General features: G+C 35.8%; 1 protein-coding gene across 8 annotated transcripts in view; it reads left to right on the top strand.

Annotated features, from left to right (window-relative positions):
• Nucleotides 1–16,341, top strand: part of BRD9 (bromodomain containing 9) — a 27,573-nt gene extending 11,232 nt beyond the window's left edge. For 7 of the 8 annotated variants that reach the window (XM_064421950.1, XM_064421922.1, XM_064421942.1 and 4 more), the window contains 10 exons: nt 568–700; nt 2,902–2,977; nt 4,355–4,450; nt 5,188–5,320; nt 6,100–6,211; nt 7,793–7,831; nt 8,902–8,973; nt 10,228–10,330; nt 12,091–12,258; nt 13,010–16,341. In XM_064421950.1, coding sequence (XP_064278020.1) covers nt 568–700; nt 2,902–2,977; nt 4,355–4,450; nt 5,188–5,320; nt 6,100–6,211; nt 7,793–7,831; nt 8,902–8,973; nt 10,228–10,330; nt 12,091–12,258; nt 13,010–13,110 — 1,033 coding nt within the window. In that variant the 3' untranslated portion in view covers nt 13,111–16,341. The remainder of the gene's footprint in view (nt 1–567; nt 701–2,901; nt 2,978–4,354; nt 4,451–5,187; nt 5,321–6,099; nt 6,212–7,792; nt 7,832–8,901; nt 8,974–10,227; nt 10,331–12,090; nt 12,259–13,009) is intronic. The other variant, XM_064421900.1, reaches the window with a different exon arrangement.

Here is a 16,341-nt window from a genome sequence, read left to right as displayed (position 1 = left end):
TGATACAGATTAGGAATGCTAATTGCCAATACTAAAAACATAGAAATTAAAGGACTCCCTTTTAGACTGGGAGTTGTGTCCTACTTCTGCAAGCAGCTATATGACATCATCATCATAAATGCAGGCTCTTGGGTTTTTTCTCTGATAAGCACCAGTTTCTGTCTCTCATTACATAATTTATTTTCTGCATCTTCCTGTTTTTAATTTTTGAAAACAGCGTATATGTGCATGTGGCAGACTAAGGATGCATACATCATTCACCTTGTATTAATGCCAGCTTTACTCCCAATCTCTGTTTCGTGCTTCATTTTATACTTAATTTTCATCAGGATACAGAAACAATTAAATTTTTGAAGTTAGTAGTTTGGTAGTTCACAGCTTCTGCTGCAAAACTTCATAATATGATTATAACGATTATATGATTATAGTGATTATAATTCTACTTAAATGCTGAAATAGACTGACACTGGGAGAAGAGTGGGACTGATTGTTCTATTATGCAAAGCCAGAATTCAGCCCTTTGTTTTAGCTTTTAATTGCTACAGCTCCTCTTCTTCTCTTTTTTAGCTGCATTTTTGAACCTGAGGGGAATGCATGCAGCCTGACAGACAGCACTGCTGAAGAACATGTCCTGGCACTAGTGGAACATGCAGCAGACGAAGCTCGGGATAGGATTAATCGATATCTACCCAACAGCAAGGTCTGCTGCACGTGGCAGTTTGCAGGTCCAGTTTGTGCCTGACTGTTGAATGCTTTGTTTCATGTTAGGAAACAGGCTTTAACTGCTAGGCTGCCTGGGACTAGAGCATCTGAGATATATGTTCTGTGTGGCATACTGATACTGCTCTTGTGTATCTTTAGTTGCCACTGAAAGCCACTGTAGGGGGTCCTAAGTGGATCTCAGGTTCTGTCTTTGGAAATTCACTTGCAGGAAACAATGAAATGGTGTTCCTTCTTGAATTGCAGCCCTTAGCATTGAAAACAATTAAAATAACATCATACTTCTCTTATTGTTGCAACCTCAGAAAAAGCAAACTATGGCACAGGTTGAAGGGCTATTAGGATATCCCTTTCTCTCCCCTCCCTTCCCCCCCCCAGGAATTAACATTTTTAGTGTTAAATTACTGTTTTTAATGAGGAGAGTCTGTAAACTTCTAGTTTTCTATTTACAAGTAGTTGCTGTCAACTGTAGCATGAGTACTAAATATACAGATCTTTTATTGACTAGGTTTAGATAGCAAGTTTTACAGTTCTGAATGTGATGCTGATGTTATTCCATGTATTTGGGTTTTGTGCTCTTCCAAGGACAAGCTCGGTGATGCTGTTGGTGCAGTTCTCTCTGGAGGATCAATTTTTTTAGCTGTGGGTTTTTCAGCTCTGTGATGATAGTGGTGGATTCCTTAATTTCCTTGTGCTAGGATTGGAGTGAATGCCCCAGGCATTCGCTACAGATCTGTACTGAGATACATTTACTCTCTGTCCCTTGAATTTTATGGAGTCTTATCCCCACCTTTTCTCCCATTTCTCATCTTTCACTCTGGTGGTCACTGCAGTCGAGAGGAGAATCAGGATGTGTCCACATCCTGCATTTTCCACCACTTTAAAATTATTGCAGAAGAAACTTTACTTTGAAGTAAAAGTGGTGTTGTGTCTTCAAACTTAAATGTCCATTTCTTGGGCAGTGGCCCTGATTATGCAGTCAGTTTAGGCTCAACTGGATTATGAAATAATACTGCATAGAGTAGTGGGTGAAGGCTTAGTTTCAATGTATTTCTGTTTCTTTGGATAATGAGAAGACTTGCTAGAATTGAAGTCTATTTGAAACCTCCAAAGTAAGAGTGGCTTTTTAGATCTCTTCAAAGCAATACTATTGTCTGATGCAGTCAGTTTTGCACTGTTCAAGGAAGTTTGTCAAGGTGTGCAGCTCTTAGTTGCTAAGGCTGTTAAGTCAGCTTGACAGCCCCACTGCATGTCCCACTGAATCTAGGTAACACTGGCATGTTCTTGGAATTCAGCCATTGCTAACTTCTGCCATCGCTTGAAGATATTGTTCTTGTTCAGTTTCTTTCCAGCACCTCTGTTTTTATTGTATGCCAATATGAGCTTTGGCCTCCTGTACGGAGAGTTTTAAACTTTTTCAGATGGAGGGGGATATAAAACAAAATTTGAGAGATTTGTTGTTCATTTCCTCAGAAGTATTTACTAATATTTTTGTAGGGAGACAACAGATTTTATTTTCCCTTTATATTGAGAGGTTACAATGCTTTTTTCTCAATTCATGTGTAGTTGGTTTCTGACATTAGCTTTGCTTGTTTCATCAGATCTGGCTCTAACTTTTTAGACCCTGGTGTGCTCTGTTGTCTTTCACATCTGTCTTTAGCATTGTGCGTGTCTGCTTCAGTAGGTCTGTCACAGCACTTCTTCCTCTTGAAGAATTTGGTAGTGTGTTAATAAAAGTATTTCTAATTTGAGAAAGTTGTGGGTGAGACATGAAAACAAGCAGTTCAATCTACATTTGAAAATAAGCAGTGACTTTGTGGATAACTGCTTCTAAAAAGAACGTGTGTTCTGGACTTTGCAGTCAGAAAGGCTGGTTCCGTGCTAATGACAATGGAATTGGGTTTGTCTTGGGTGAAAACTTTAGATCTCACTTAGAAAGATGAATAGGGCATTATATATATGATGTATTAACTTCTTCTAAGTCTTCTGTTCTGAAACTCTTGCTAAGTGGTGTTAAATCATTGTGACCCAAGGTTCTCTGTATGAAAAAGGGAATATCAAAGTGCAGTGCAATACAGCTAAAAATGCTTTTTATAGTTTTCTCTGTAAATGAGCAGCTCCTTCTTTGAGTGTGAACAGTTTTGAATGATTCCTCCTGTATCTCTCTGGTTCTGTTCACAGATTGGTTATCTGAAAAAAAATGGAGATGGAACTTTATTATTTAGTGTAGTAAATTCATCTGATCCAGAAGCAGAAGGTAAAAGCCATACTTTTTCAAGCAAGCCTTTCTTGTCTTGAATGTTCTAACAGATTTTGAAGTCTTTACTGTAGATACAGATCCAATGTAGTATATATGAGTTTTAAAAATGTTTTTATTTTTTCAAAAATTTTTATTATTTTCATTGATTATTTCCCAAACCATTTTTCCAAACACCCCAAAGGTATTTCTGTTTGCCTTCTTTTCGCTCTTCAGATGCTTTGTTTTACTGATACCAATAGTGAGAAGATAAAATAATATCTCCTTAGAAGCACTTACACATTGCTACAACTTTTATAAAGAGCTTGGAAGACAAGCTTTTACTGCAAGTACACTGTAGTATTAATACCTAATGACAAAAGGTGAATGAAGGTGCTGCAATTCTGTGTAAATGTGTAATGCACAGATGCAAATTTAGAATAATCTTTTACCTCTTTATTACCTAATTTCAGTCATTAGCTAAATTTCAGTTTTAAGTTTGTGAGATTTTGTTCAATTTTTTTACTTTAGTTCCTTGATATTTTCTCTTTTTTTTTGTTCTGTTACTATTATGTTATTTATATTGTTTTATGCTTTCCCTTTGCTTTAATTTCAAGCTCAAGATGCAGAAGTATTGAAAAATTGTAATTAATGAAATGCCATAGTTTTTTGGATGTCATGTTGACTTAGCACTTCCTTCTCTGCAACTATGTTTTTTCACAGCTTTCCTCTTGTTTCACTGATGAATATATGAATGCTTTTGACATTAATCACATTAAGAGACACAAGCCTGTTAAATTCTTTTTCATCTGGTAGTAAATTTTTCTGGAATGAAATTCCAGCATTTTGGCTGCTATCATGCCTATAACCTATTTCTAAAAAAAAAATTATTTAATGCCTCTGAAATTTTTCTGGAATGAAATTCCAGCATTTTGGCTGCTATCATGCCTATAACCTATTTCTAAAAAAAAAATTATTTAATGCCTCTGAAATTATGCCACTGAAAATTTAAAGAGTGATGGTAATGGATTTCTGTAAACAAACAACTACTTAGTGAACATAAGAGAGAGTGCAAGAGACTGCTTCTGTCACTTCAGTAACATCTGGAAGGTTTGTGAATCAGCTACTAAAATAATTACCGATTCTGCTGTATTCTTTTAAAGTGAAATACCTTAAGTAAGACATAGATCTTGTGAATATGACATGGAAGCATATTTATAACTTGTGGTTGAAATTTAAATGGAGAACCTGAATTACGGTACCTACCCTTAATGTGTAGTTTAAAAAACATTTAGTCTTTATGTTAATAACAGCTCTAAAATAGCAAATTCTAATTATTTGTCATAAATTGTAAACATGAAATGCTTTTCTAAGCCTTCTTTTAAATAAAATTATTAGAGGAAGAAACTCACCCAGTGGATCTGAGTTCACTGTCAAGCAAATTATTACCTGGCTTCACTACTCTGGGCTTCAAAGATGAACGAAGAAATAAAGGTAATTACCAAAGACTATGTTTTAACTTTGTGTTTATTAAATGTTCAAGCAATTGCTTGATATAAAATAATTCCAGTTTATACCTGTTTATACTATGAAAGTTCACTTGGTTACTTGTATAATATAATAATTCCATTAACAACAGAATGCAGCTTATATTAAATGGAATATTTTTCTTATTAAACCTAATTTAATTAGTAGTTTATGTCTTAATATTTTACCTTAGTGTTATAGCCACACTAGAAGATTTCCAATAATGGTAGTCCATTTCCTCTGAGGGAATAGTTTTTCCATAGTAATTGCACTTATGGTTGAAAAATAACTTCCAGTCATTTGCATTTTGCAACATATGACAAAGATTTTGCAGACTGTGGATTTTTTTTCTGGTATTATTGACAGTTTTTTATAGTTTCTAATCTGCTGTCCAGAAACTGACTGGCAACTAACATGCACACAAAATGTAGAAATATAAAAGGGAATGTGACCGTGAACCTTTTTCTTCTCAGAGTGGGGTGGATAGCTTAATTCTTGATTTTTCAGTAGTATGTTTGTTTATATGGTTTAAATAGTGCTGATTCTAGAGTCTGGAAGTGTCCTTGAGACACTGCTCTTGCTTTCAGTTGAAGGAAAAAAGACATGGCACTTTCTGTATCTGTTTCAGAAAATACAAACTTTTTTTTTTCCAAGTGATCTTTGACACTTGTACTAATCATTTGTTGTGTCTTTTATCTGTGTAGTAACCTTTCTTACCAGTGCCAATACAGCACCTTCCTTGCAAAACAACTCTATATTTCATGATTTAAAACCAGATGAGATGGAGCTCCTATACTCAGCATATGGTGACGAAACTGGGATCCAGTGTGCCTTAAGGTAAAGTTCTTCCTTATTAGGAAGGTTAACTTCTCATAGCAATTTTTTGCAAAGCAATTTAAGCTAGATCTCAACTAAGAGCCTCCAAATCCTGATTTTTTTCTAAAACTTATTTTTTAAATAAATCACTATAAAATTTGAAGCTAGTTTTTATCCTTCTTGGTTTGTTTTTTTTTTGGTTGTTTGCTTTTGGATTTTTGGATGTGGGGAAAGTTTTAGGGGGTTTTCCCATTTGACCTTTTAAGCTATTCTATTTTATTGCAGGGTTGTTATGGATCTTGTTATTAGGGTCTTCCACTATAGTATATTATAGGTTGCCATACATTTAGTGTTACCCAGCAGTAAATTTTAAAAGGAAAGTAATATATTTCAGTGGCTTTAAAACCATGATGTTTTTCAGAGGGTTTCAAAAGGGTTAACACTACTTGAAAAGAAAAATGCCATTTATCATTAAATTGTTGATCTTTGAGGGAAAGAAATAATCTCAAGCTTTTTATCTTTTGTGTTTTGTTTCTTAACCCACTACCCTACCATCAATGATAGTTCAAGACGGAATTTGCTGGTACTTGTGAAAAATAAATTGTAAATCTACTTTACTACTGAAGTAAAAGAAAAAGCTCTATATCCTGGTGACCTTAATTGCTTTCCTGAAAGCAATAAAGAGTTAAAGGAAAAAGAAAATGTCAGTGTAACTTGGTATGTTTGGGAAAACATTTTAAGTTGAAGTAGTTTTTATGAGAGTAAATGCTTTCTGTAATGCTTATCTCCATTCCTGTTAGCTTACAAGAATTTGTGAAGGATGCTGGAAGTTACAGCAAGAAAATAGTTGATGATCTTCTGGACCAGATCACTAGTGGTGACCATTCCAAAACTATTTATCAGCTAAAGCAGGTGTGTCCTGGGTGCACTGAAGTGTCACAAATTCATCAGAGAAAGAATGAACCTATTGGCTTTTTAGTACTGTGAGATGCTTTGTTTTCCACTGCCAGTTTAAGCCTAGCTGTTCAAGCAACCATAAACCAAATTAGAGATTGAATTAATCAATGAAGGAGGAATCCTTTTCTTTGGCTAGGTCAGTTCTTCAATGTGGTTCACTATGTGACTGTAGAAAGGAGAAGACAAGAGATGCAGCATAGCAGGGTCCAACCAACGGGATGGAGTTTAGGCAGCCTTGTCACTCAATGTTATGACTTACATACAGACTTCTGAGTTATATTGCACTCCTTTTGTTAAAGTTTTGGGTTTTTTCTTAATTGAAAAGCAAAATATATTTCTCATGGAAGGATTAGTTATTTGGAATATGGAAGTAAAGTTTAAAAATAGAGTAATTACCACTCTACCAGGTGTCTGTTACCCCCCACTGCTAAATTTTAACATTCATTCATGTAGTGTGTCTACTTATTTCCAAAAGCACTTTCCGGAAGAGACACATACTAAGATTGGAGAAGAGAGTTTTCTCAGAAACGTCTATGGGTCTAGTGAGAATGTTTGCATTCCCAAGACAAAATAAGCTAAAAAAAATTGCAAATTTTCTGAAGATAAATTTCATGTTATCTTCACATTGAATGCAGTCTTAGGTTGAAATAATTGTCTGCTCTTTAAAATGCTAACACTCTGAAAGACTGAAGAATAAAGAAAGGGAGGCAGGGTGGGAAGATGGAAAGTACTTAGGCTTACTGACATGGTGGAAATGAGATTATGCTACATCTTTGCAGACTTAGAAGTGGAGTAGGGTGGGTGGTGTTAGGAAATAAGGAGACAATGGAGTGAAAAACACTGACGGTCCTTTAGTATTTTCTGGGTGTTTTTTCCCTACAGAAAAAGATGGTACATATAACAGGAAGAAATGTAAAGGATTAGTTCAAAAAGTTAAAACCCAATATTTTGAATACTCTTCTTCATATAGAAATGTGTGTATGCATCATAGTCAACTTAGCATTAAAATAAAATGCGCCTTTTCCTTTTACCATGTTTTTCTATGAATGTCGTTCCAGGTGAGAATTTCTGAGGACCTTCCAAATGGTCAATGGCTATTTGCACTTGAAAATGCTGTTTATTGTGACATATATGGATATACACTGCTTTTACACAATTACATGTGTTTCAGTGATCATATACATAGTGTTCTATGCTTAAGCATTTTGTACTGCTGCATTTGAGTAAGAATTAGCATCTCTGGAAGTACAACCTCGAAGGATTTGTGATCAGAAGTTACTGAAGTAATGACGAACATACTGCATTTGAATATAAAGTTTATGAGCAGAAGAAATAGTATAAGGGAACTCAAAGATTAGTTAAAATGCATAATATTAAAATATTTAAGAATGGCAACTGTTGCATTGTAATTATGTTACAGATATGGGAAAAAGTTAGCTGCCTCTAGCCTCCTTTTGTGTTGTTTGAATATACCTTAAGAAAGATGTCTTTCTCATGTGTTCAATATAAGCAATTGTTGGTATTCTTTCATTCCAGAGGCGAAACATCCCAGTAAAACCACTGGATGAAGTTAAAGTATGTTATGCTAATACTCTGTTTGTTTGGGGTTTTTAACAGGGAAAAGTGTTTTGTCATTTAAAGTAGAGAAAGTTACGTTCTCTGAGCCTGCAACATTCCAGTTCTTTATTTTATTTAATGTGCCTCTGTTCTGTATGGTAATGCAGAAAAGATTGATAAGTGGAGTATACGAGAAAGGAGAGGCTATAGATTATTCCTGGAGTGGCTGTCCTGGTTAGTTACAAATTGTTGGCATGTCTGTATATGATTGCCCTAGAGAAGAACTGGTCTTTAGTTTTTTGTGAAGGTTCTACTCAAACATCACAGGATGTGGCAGTTTTCTATGATGGCCCAGAACCTCATTGTAGAAAACCAGTAAATTACACAAACATTCTCAGGGAACGTCCTTAGTAAATATAAGTATTGTTTTTTACCAATATTACTGAATGGGATGTGCCTTGGCTTGTCTGGCCTCTGCTGCTGAGCCAAATAGCAACGGTTGTGCTTTCACCCCAGAGATACTCTGGCTAGCTATGAGTTGCAGTTGGGCACATTGGGACTAGTCGGGCATGCCCGAGCTCTGGTGGTGGTGGGATAGAACCTCCTCTCTCAGAGGGTTCGTTCCCCAGGTTTCCCTGATGGAGAAGCTTTAAGGCGAATGGTGAAGGAAGGAGTCAGTTCTGATGGAGGGTTTTAATCCAGAGTTTTTATTCTGGGCCGCATGGCTCCTGGATGTAGCAACAGCTCCACCAGGACTATCAACTGCGTGGTGTCCCGTCCTTTTACCCTGGGGAGGACGGGAACACAAGGACCACCAAGCCAGTATGGGAGAAGGGAGTCTCAGGTGAGGAGGACACCTGGATGGGCCAATGGCCCCCCAGGGTGGGGCACTGAATCTGCCAATCACTTGACACCCTTCTGGAATTTCTGGGTTGATGGACAGTATTTGGCAGAGGTCAGGGACGGGGAAAGGAGAGGTGATTGACGCCCTTGGGGAAAGACCGGGGTAACTGAGGCAAGTCATGACATCACACCACAACATATAAGCTATGAAATGCTAAGATCTAAAGTATTTCTTTGTTATTTAGGTTCTGCCAGTTCTTATAAAAGAAGAACACAAGTTGCGCAATACCTGTCTGGATTCTTCCAAACAGATTATGGTAAAATGGCTGGAGGGTAGGGAAGGGAAACAACAGGGAAAAATCCACAAACAGAAAAGTAGTATTGAGACATTACTTTGTTTCAGTGCACAATCTGAGGTATAATATCTGGAATAAGGTTGCAGTACTGAAAATGAATTCTCTGATATTCAGTGTGTTTCTATTTGTGGCTTTATTGTTCTTCATCTTATTTCATCATGCATAACTAAGTCTCAGAGGCAGAAAGATCACATAGGAATCTGAAAAAGATACTTGATCTGCTGATCGATATTTGAGGTTCAGCCTGCTGTAAAATTGAAAAACACCTCATTATTAATCAGTTTTATCATATCCATTGAAAATGTCTACTAGAAAGTATGGGTAAATAATGCATATCTTACGCTTTTACAGCTACTAACCAAATCATTCTTTAAGTGGTACTAGTTTTATCTTGCATATTATTTGTGACAACAGAAGATACGCACTACATTCCATGCAATTCACATAAAAATTATATGGATCACATTATAGCAGCTAAAACAATTAATCATAGTTCTATAGATATTCCTTATGTTTTGTGGGAAGGTGTGGATTTCTTTAGAAGGTGATTGGTTATTTCATGTAAGTGCTAGGTCGCATTTTCATATTTCTAAAAGATAATATCTGGTTGTATGTTTACCTGAGTGTCTCATTTCTCCTGCTGGATCAGGCATCCTCAGAGATTTCCCTTAGAACAGGTTTTGATGCTTAGTGATTCTGATTTCTTCCTTTGTGCCATTACATTAACAATATCGTAGTGAGTGTGGAGAGAAAGGGAGTTGCAAAGTGTAGGCTGTATTTCATTATCCAGATGTATAGGAAAAATACTAGAGCAACCAGTTCCAGCTGATACTGTGAAGAAGGAGGCACACTGTATGAAAAATTTCAATAAATCAAATGTTCACATGTGGAGAAGATGAGGGACACTGGCATTACTTCCACCTGCTAGGGTTCTACCATGAGACGTGGATGAGTTGAGTGTGAGTTTCAGTAGTCCTGGATCATGAGATAAAAGACTTGGACTACTGTGCACATCCCTGGCCATTTCATGTAACTAGTCTGTCCAAGAAACTTTTTGAGCTGTCTCTGAATTTCAGGTTAGCCAAGATGGTTGTGGATGCTCAAGTCTCAGATGTTGAGATAACACTTCTGAGAGAATTTATGCATTAAACTTTGTGAAGTTAACAGCACAGCTTATCAGTCTTGCTAATCTTTCTGTTTCTTGTATTTTAATAGGTTGGAGAATCTGCTGGAGAGAGTAACACTTCTGACTTGGACTTCCTCTCTATGAAGCCATATTCAGATGTATCTCTTGATATTTCTATGCTAAGTTCGTTAGGTAAGTAGCTAAATATACAAGACATCAGTTAAGGTTTAGTTGTACCATTTAGAGAAAATGACAGCAGGATTTGCTAAGACTAAAAAAAACGGTTTGAAAAGTAGTAATAAGTATACATTTGACTGCGGTAAAAGTAATGGGCTGATAAATGGAACCTTGCTCTGTTTTTCCTTTGAGACATCCATGTGTTATACAAGCTAACTTTTCCTGTACAACTGAAAAAAACAAAGTATTTGTACCCCACTATTTTGATAGCTTTGCTTGTGTTTCTTGTGTTCATAGTAATATAAATTTTAAGAATCAGTGTGAAGCTTTCACTCAGAAATTATGTTGCTTCGTATAATGTCTTTTAAAATAACTTGGGAATTAGGTAAGTATGTGAAACCTGATCATATTGCTACTTGGAATGTCCCAAAACAAAAGTGGGAAGAAACTTCTGGCACTGGATAGACTTTATCTTCAGTTGTGTGAAAGAATTTGGATACTGTTTCAAATACATGCCTTTGACAGTTATCCTGTAATTACCACAACAGGTATTGTTACCATTTCTACAGACAGCTGAGCTAGTCAAATGCCTTCAAAAATGTCATCCAAGCAAACAACTTGCTTATATTTTAAGGTACTTTTAGTTCTGAATGTGAAGGAGGCCAAGCCATCTATTATAAAACACAACCAAACTAATTGAAGGCTTAAAGGGCAAAAAGATTTCTACAAATTTCTCACATAGGTGCAGTTTGAAAAGCAATTGTAAGCTTTGATTATGCTGTCTCACTTTAATTTTATTGCAGTTCAGTAAAAATTAATAAATATCCATTTTATAGATCATGTTTAGACATATCAGTCTTACTGTAAATTTCATGCACCACTGAAAGCTGCTTATATTTTCTTCTTTGGCCTTTCTGTAAATAATCATACTGCTAGATTAGTTGGCTTCCAGAGAGAGTTTATGAAATTGCTTCTTACCATAATTTTTGCAAAATTAACATTTAAGGAAGAGAAGGGAAGAAATTTATCTTTCTCTTTAAAGTTGAGGGAATTTTTTTAGGTCTTCATATGAAACAATAGCATATATTGGCACATACATCCAGTTCTTTCCAATTTCGCAATTTAATTTTACTTACTATAAAATCAGTGTAGCTGGAGAAGATACAGAACCTTAGAACCTTCTGTGATGGGGATATCTTTGCCTCCATAGATTTCATGTTCTGTTTTAACAGTATTTTGAGTTAGATATTTAAATGATCTGTTTGCTGACTCCATTTTGCCACAAACTAAATGTGTTATTTACTGTGAGGGTGGTGAGACACTGACACAGTTGTGTCAGTTATGTGTTCCTCATCCCTGGAAGTGCTCAAGGTCAGGTTGCATGGGGCTTTGAGCAACCTGGTCTGGTGAAAGGTGTCTCTGCCCATGGCAGGGGGGTTGGAATGAGATGGCCTTTAAGGTCCCTTCCATCCCAGGCCACTCTGTCCATATCTGGCATTTCTCAGCTAAGGGAGACAAATTAAACTTACAGTTGTTTAGATACTGGCAGTCAGTTCAGTTTCAGTCATTTCCTTGTGGCACTGTCCTTCATCTTGCAGTACTGCACAGGTCTGCAGCTGTTGCTTTTTAGAAGTGCGAGGGAAAATGCAAGATTGAGGTAATTTGGGTATAGACAATACTTGTGTTAATTAAGTTCAGAACTTTTTTATAGTGACTTGGTAATTCATGCGTCAATGTACATGTGCTAATTATGGGTTTTGGTTGGTGGCGTTTAGGAAAAGTGAAGAAGGAGCTTGATCATGATGATAACCATCTACATCTAGATGAAACAACTAAACTGCTTCAGGACCTTCATGAAGCTCAGGCTGACAGAGTGGGATCCCGGCCATCATCCAATTTGAGTTCCCTCTCCAATACCTCTGAAAGAGACCAACATCATCTTGGTAAAGTTAGCTGTGTCACAGAAGTTCCAGTACTTGTGCTCTATTTGGAATTGATTTAAACTTACATTGTAATTTATATAAATCTTTGTGGGAAGCTACTCTGATAAAACAGTGTGCTGACTGATCATGTTTTAATTTTTAAATATGCCTGGCAGAGATAACTAACAAGACATTCTTTGAACCTCCAGAACTAAGACCACTAATTGTAATTTCCTATTTTTTATTAGATGTGATTGAAGTAATTGTGAAGTAAGTTGATAATTCAGTGGCACATTCCTATAAGCACTTGCATTTGATGCCATCAGTTACATTAAGGAGTATGTAATGATTATTTTACTTCAGCATAGTTGTGTGCAGCAAATAACAAGTGGGATTCTACAACAGCATTTCATTGTCAACTGTAAAAGTCAGTGATAAGATGGGATGATAGCATAACATACTGCTTAATTTGGTGCCGTTTCTGAGAAGGCAGAAGATGTTGGATGCATGATACTCAGTTGCATTTTGTATAATTAACTCAGAATAATCAAGTCAGTAATAGCATAATGATTACTATTCCAAAAATTGTCTAAATTACTAAGAATCTTGTGATTTCTTTTTCAGAATCTCCTGTTTAAATATCATTTAGATGTCTGTCTTACTTTAACAGTCTAAAAGGAACATGTGAAATAACCATGCTGTTTATATGTATAAATATCTCAATTTTTTTCTGTACTTTTAAAGTTTATATTTTTTTCCCCACATTCAACAGGAAGCCCCTCTCATCTGAGTGTTGGAGAACAGCAAGACATGGTTCATGATCCCTATGAATTTCTTCAGTCTCCAGAAACCTCAAATGCTACTAGTAACTAATCTGACATGTACTATATTTATTTTGTATTTTAATTGTATTATGTTTTTATAAAGTTTTTGTCCATGACAGAAACTGCATTTTTGTCCTCTTTTCTATGAGGATTGCTGTATAATATTATCATGTATACAGGATTAAACAAGCAAACCCTAACCCGAAACTAATTAGTGCATCATGTTGTTAGCAATGTACCAAGAACTGCTTTCATTGTGTTTGTTAAGGGAGAGTGTTATTTACTGGTGTGTGAATCTTGACTGAAAAGCAGCAAATAATGTGTTAGAAAAATTGATATTTTGTAGACACTGAAAAGTGATAATTTTCCCAGAATCATGGCAACAGTCATTAAATATATGCAGTACAATTATCAACTAGTTCTGTAGATAATTGTTCTGTTATCTGCTCTTCAGGTTAAGACCTGAACATCTCCAAGGAAGATCAAAGAACTGCATGAACTGGGATCATTACTGTATTTTCCATCTCCAAAGCTAATAATCTGTAGAAATTGTTTTAAACATTTCCCCATATTTTAAAATCTTTTTTTAATCACTGCAGAGAGCATTTAATTTGAGAGTAACAGTACTTGGTAATTCCAGTAGAATGGTAATTTACTAAACTTCGACCCTGGATTTGAAAAAGATTAATGTTTTTGTGATCTCTTATATCTTGGAACACAAAGAAAAGATAATACTTGTATTTTTTAATATCATGTGTATATCTCATAGGGTGAAAAAAATACTAGATAAGGTGTGCTTTTCAATAATTCCCAAATAAAACTTTTATAATACATCAGTACTGAAACTGAGGGGTTTTGTACTATTGCTATTTGCAAGCAGACAAATGTTATTAATTTACCTTATTTTGTAAATATTAATAAAAATAGAAAAGCAGTTTTGATGTATAGCAAATCTGTTGTTCTTGCCAGGGAGAAGTTTGCTTCCTTATACTAAGTCTGAAATACTAAAGAGTTTTGGGTTGAATTCATGTGCTGCTTTGAAAGATCAATTTCATCATGCCACATGTAGCTATAAACAAAAAAAACCTTTTGGTTTTAGTAACCTTCGTTTTTAGGAACCATAAGGGAAGTCAGATAACTGGTAGTAAAATCTTGATAAGGTCTAAATAGGAAGATAGTTTCGTTCCAAGTGGGAGTGCTGAAGAAAGAACACGGCAAGGTTTTTCTGTCTGGGAGTTGTTAGGAATGTGTGTGGCACTGTGCTTGGGCTCCTATGCTACTCCTGCATTCTGGTGCATCATGACTGTGGGTTCTTGGAAGTGACATGGATGATCTGCTGCCCTGAGGCAGTGTTGTTGGCCAGGATTTGCACGGACACACAGCCTTGTGTCGGTTTGCAGCTTCCCAAAATTATTTCAATTGAAAAGTGTCTTTAAATCTAATATGCTTTTGATCTCTAGTAAGTCTGATTTCTCATACAGTAAATATAAATTGATTCCTGTAATAGACTCTAAATTTTAGTTACAGTTGGTGAGGAAATCTTTATTGAAACACTTGCTGTTGGATTGCCTGCCTTAGCTCTTGAATAAAATTCCGCAGGAGAATGTTTAAAATCCCTCTAGAGGAATGTGCTGGTTTTTGTTTGAACTGCAGTGTTTACTACTGAAAACTGAAATAATGTGCAGTAATTTGATACCTTCACCTTGGATTTCAGGCAGAATGCATTCAAACTCTGTGAAATTCTGTAGATCAGCCTTTATAAGCTCCATGAGCTGATTGTATAAAAGGCTGGATGTTGTTTGCTTCATTACTGTACCAGAGAGCACTTTGTGCCTGAGGAAGGTTTGCTTATTTATTCAGCCTATCTGGCCCCTAAGCAATGTTAGTTATACACAGCAATCTCCAACTGCTGTTTCATGGGTGCTGGACAATCCCTTCACTAGGCCTACTTCCTGCATTCCCCAGGGGAAAAAATGCTTTTAGGACAAAACTTCTTCCTAGAAGCAAATATATTTTTGCGGTGGTGCCTTCTCAAAAGTGGCAGACATTGACTTGTAAGCTGTTTGCTGAATGTACTGAGACACATGATTAGGCTCACTAAATGCCACAAGAAAAGTTTTCATGTTTCTTTGAGAAATCTCATTCTTCTAAATTTTATACAAAGATTGGACTCTTCAGTTTGCAGTCTCTGGTAAAAAAAAAAAGTAAAATTTTAAAGTAAGTGGTTGAAGTAATGTCTTTCAGTCACTTGTTTGTCACAGTGCATTTTTACTGATTCTCGTGGTAAAACAGAATCTCTTGCTTCTCTTCGTTATTGGTGTATGTGCCTGTGCTTGTACCAGTGGTACACTGTTGCATATTCCAAATTATTCTGGTTTGTTTGAAAAAAAGCCTTAAGAAGAAATCTGCCTGTCCTTTCCTTACTTAATTGAAGGGTAAAAATATCCCTAAGCCATGTCTTATTTGCTCTTGTCTCTGAAGGTGGTAAGTTCATATAGACAGAAAAGCTTTGAGCTAACCAGTAAAGGCCTCTAATCTTATGGTCCTATTTAAATACTAGGAATTTGAAAAACTTGATTTAGTTCTTTAAGTTTATATAACACATATCATTATTTATTTAATCCAAGATAAATACCATTCCTTTCTAGGTGTTTGATAGATATTTCCTGTTTGGTTCATTTGGGAGACGACTGTGTCCATGGCACCCTGTTCAATTCTAATACATAACATGTAACATGTTCTAGCTAGGTGGCACCATATGTCAGTAAACTTTATGTGAGTTCCCGTCGGTTGGAATATGCTGCCATTGAATAGAGGGGAAATTCCTAGGCTGTTTTGTAAAATCAATCCAGGGTTTCTATAAAAAATTGAGACAATTAAATGCATTTTTTCAATTTTTCCCTCTAATAACTGTTATATGAAAAAGTGTATTGTGATAAGAATGTAAGTAATGTTAAAAGAAATCTTAGATCTGTTCTTCCACAATGTCGAAATATATCAATGAAAATGTAAAATGGTCTAAATAATTGTGATTATTCTTTTCTTTTTTGTATGTCTATTGTCAAACTCTGGTTTCAGCACAGACATCTTCAGTGGCAGCAAAGGGAATGATGTGACTGTATTGCACACATAGCAAACATCTTTGTAAACAAGGATTCGGCATGGAGCAACTTTATTCCGCTCTCTGAGATACAGAAGTACAGGGACAGAATTTGCCTGACAGAATTTTCACCTACAATATTAGGTGAAAAATGAAAATAAAAAAATATTTCTAATGTTA

The sequence above is a fragment of the Passer domesticus genome, chromosome 1 (assembly GCF_036417665.1).
Source record: "Passer domesticus isolate bPasDom1 chromosome 1, bPasDom1.hap1, whole genome shotgun sequence".
Classification (NCBI taxonomy): domain Eukaryota; kingdom Metazoa; phylum Chordata; class Aves; order Passeriformes; family Passeridae; genus Passer; species Passer domesticus.
Note: the sequence above shows the minus strand (reverse complement) of the source record. Positions and strands in the feature narration are given on the sequence as shown.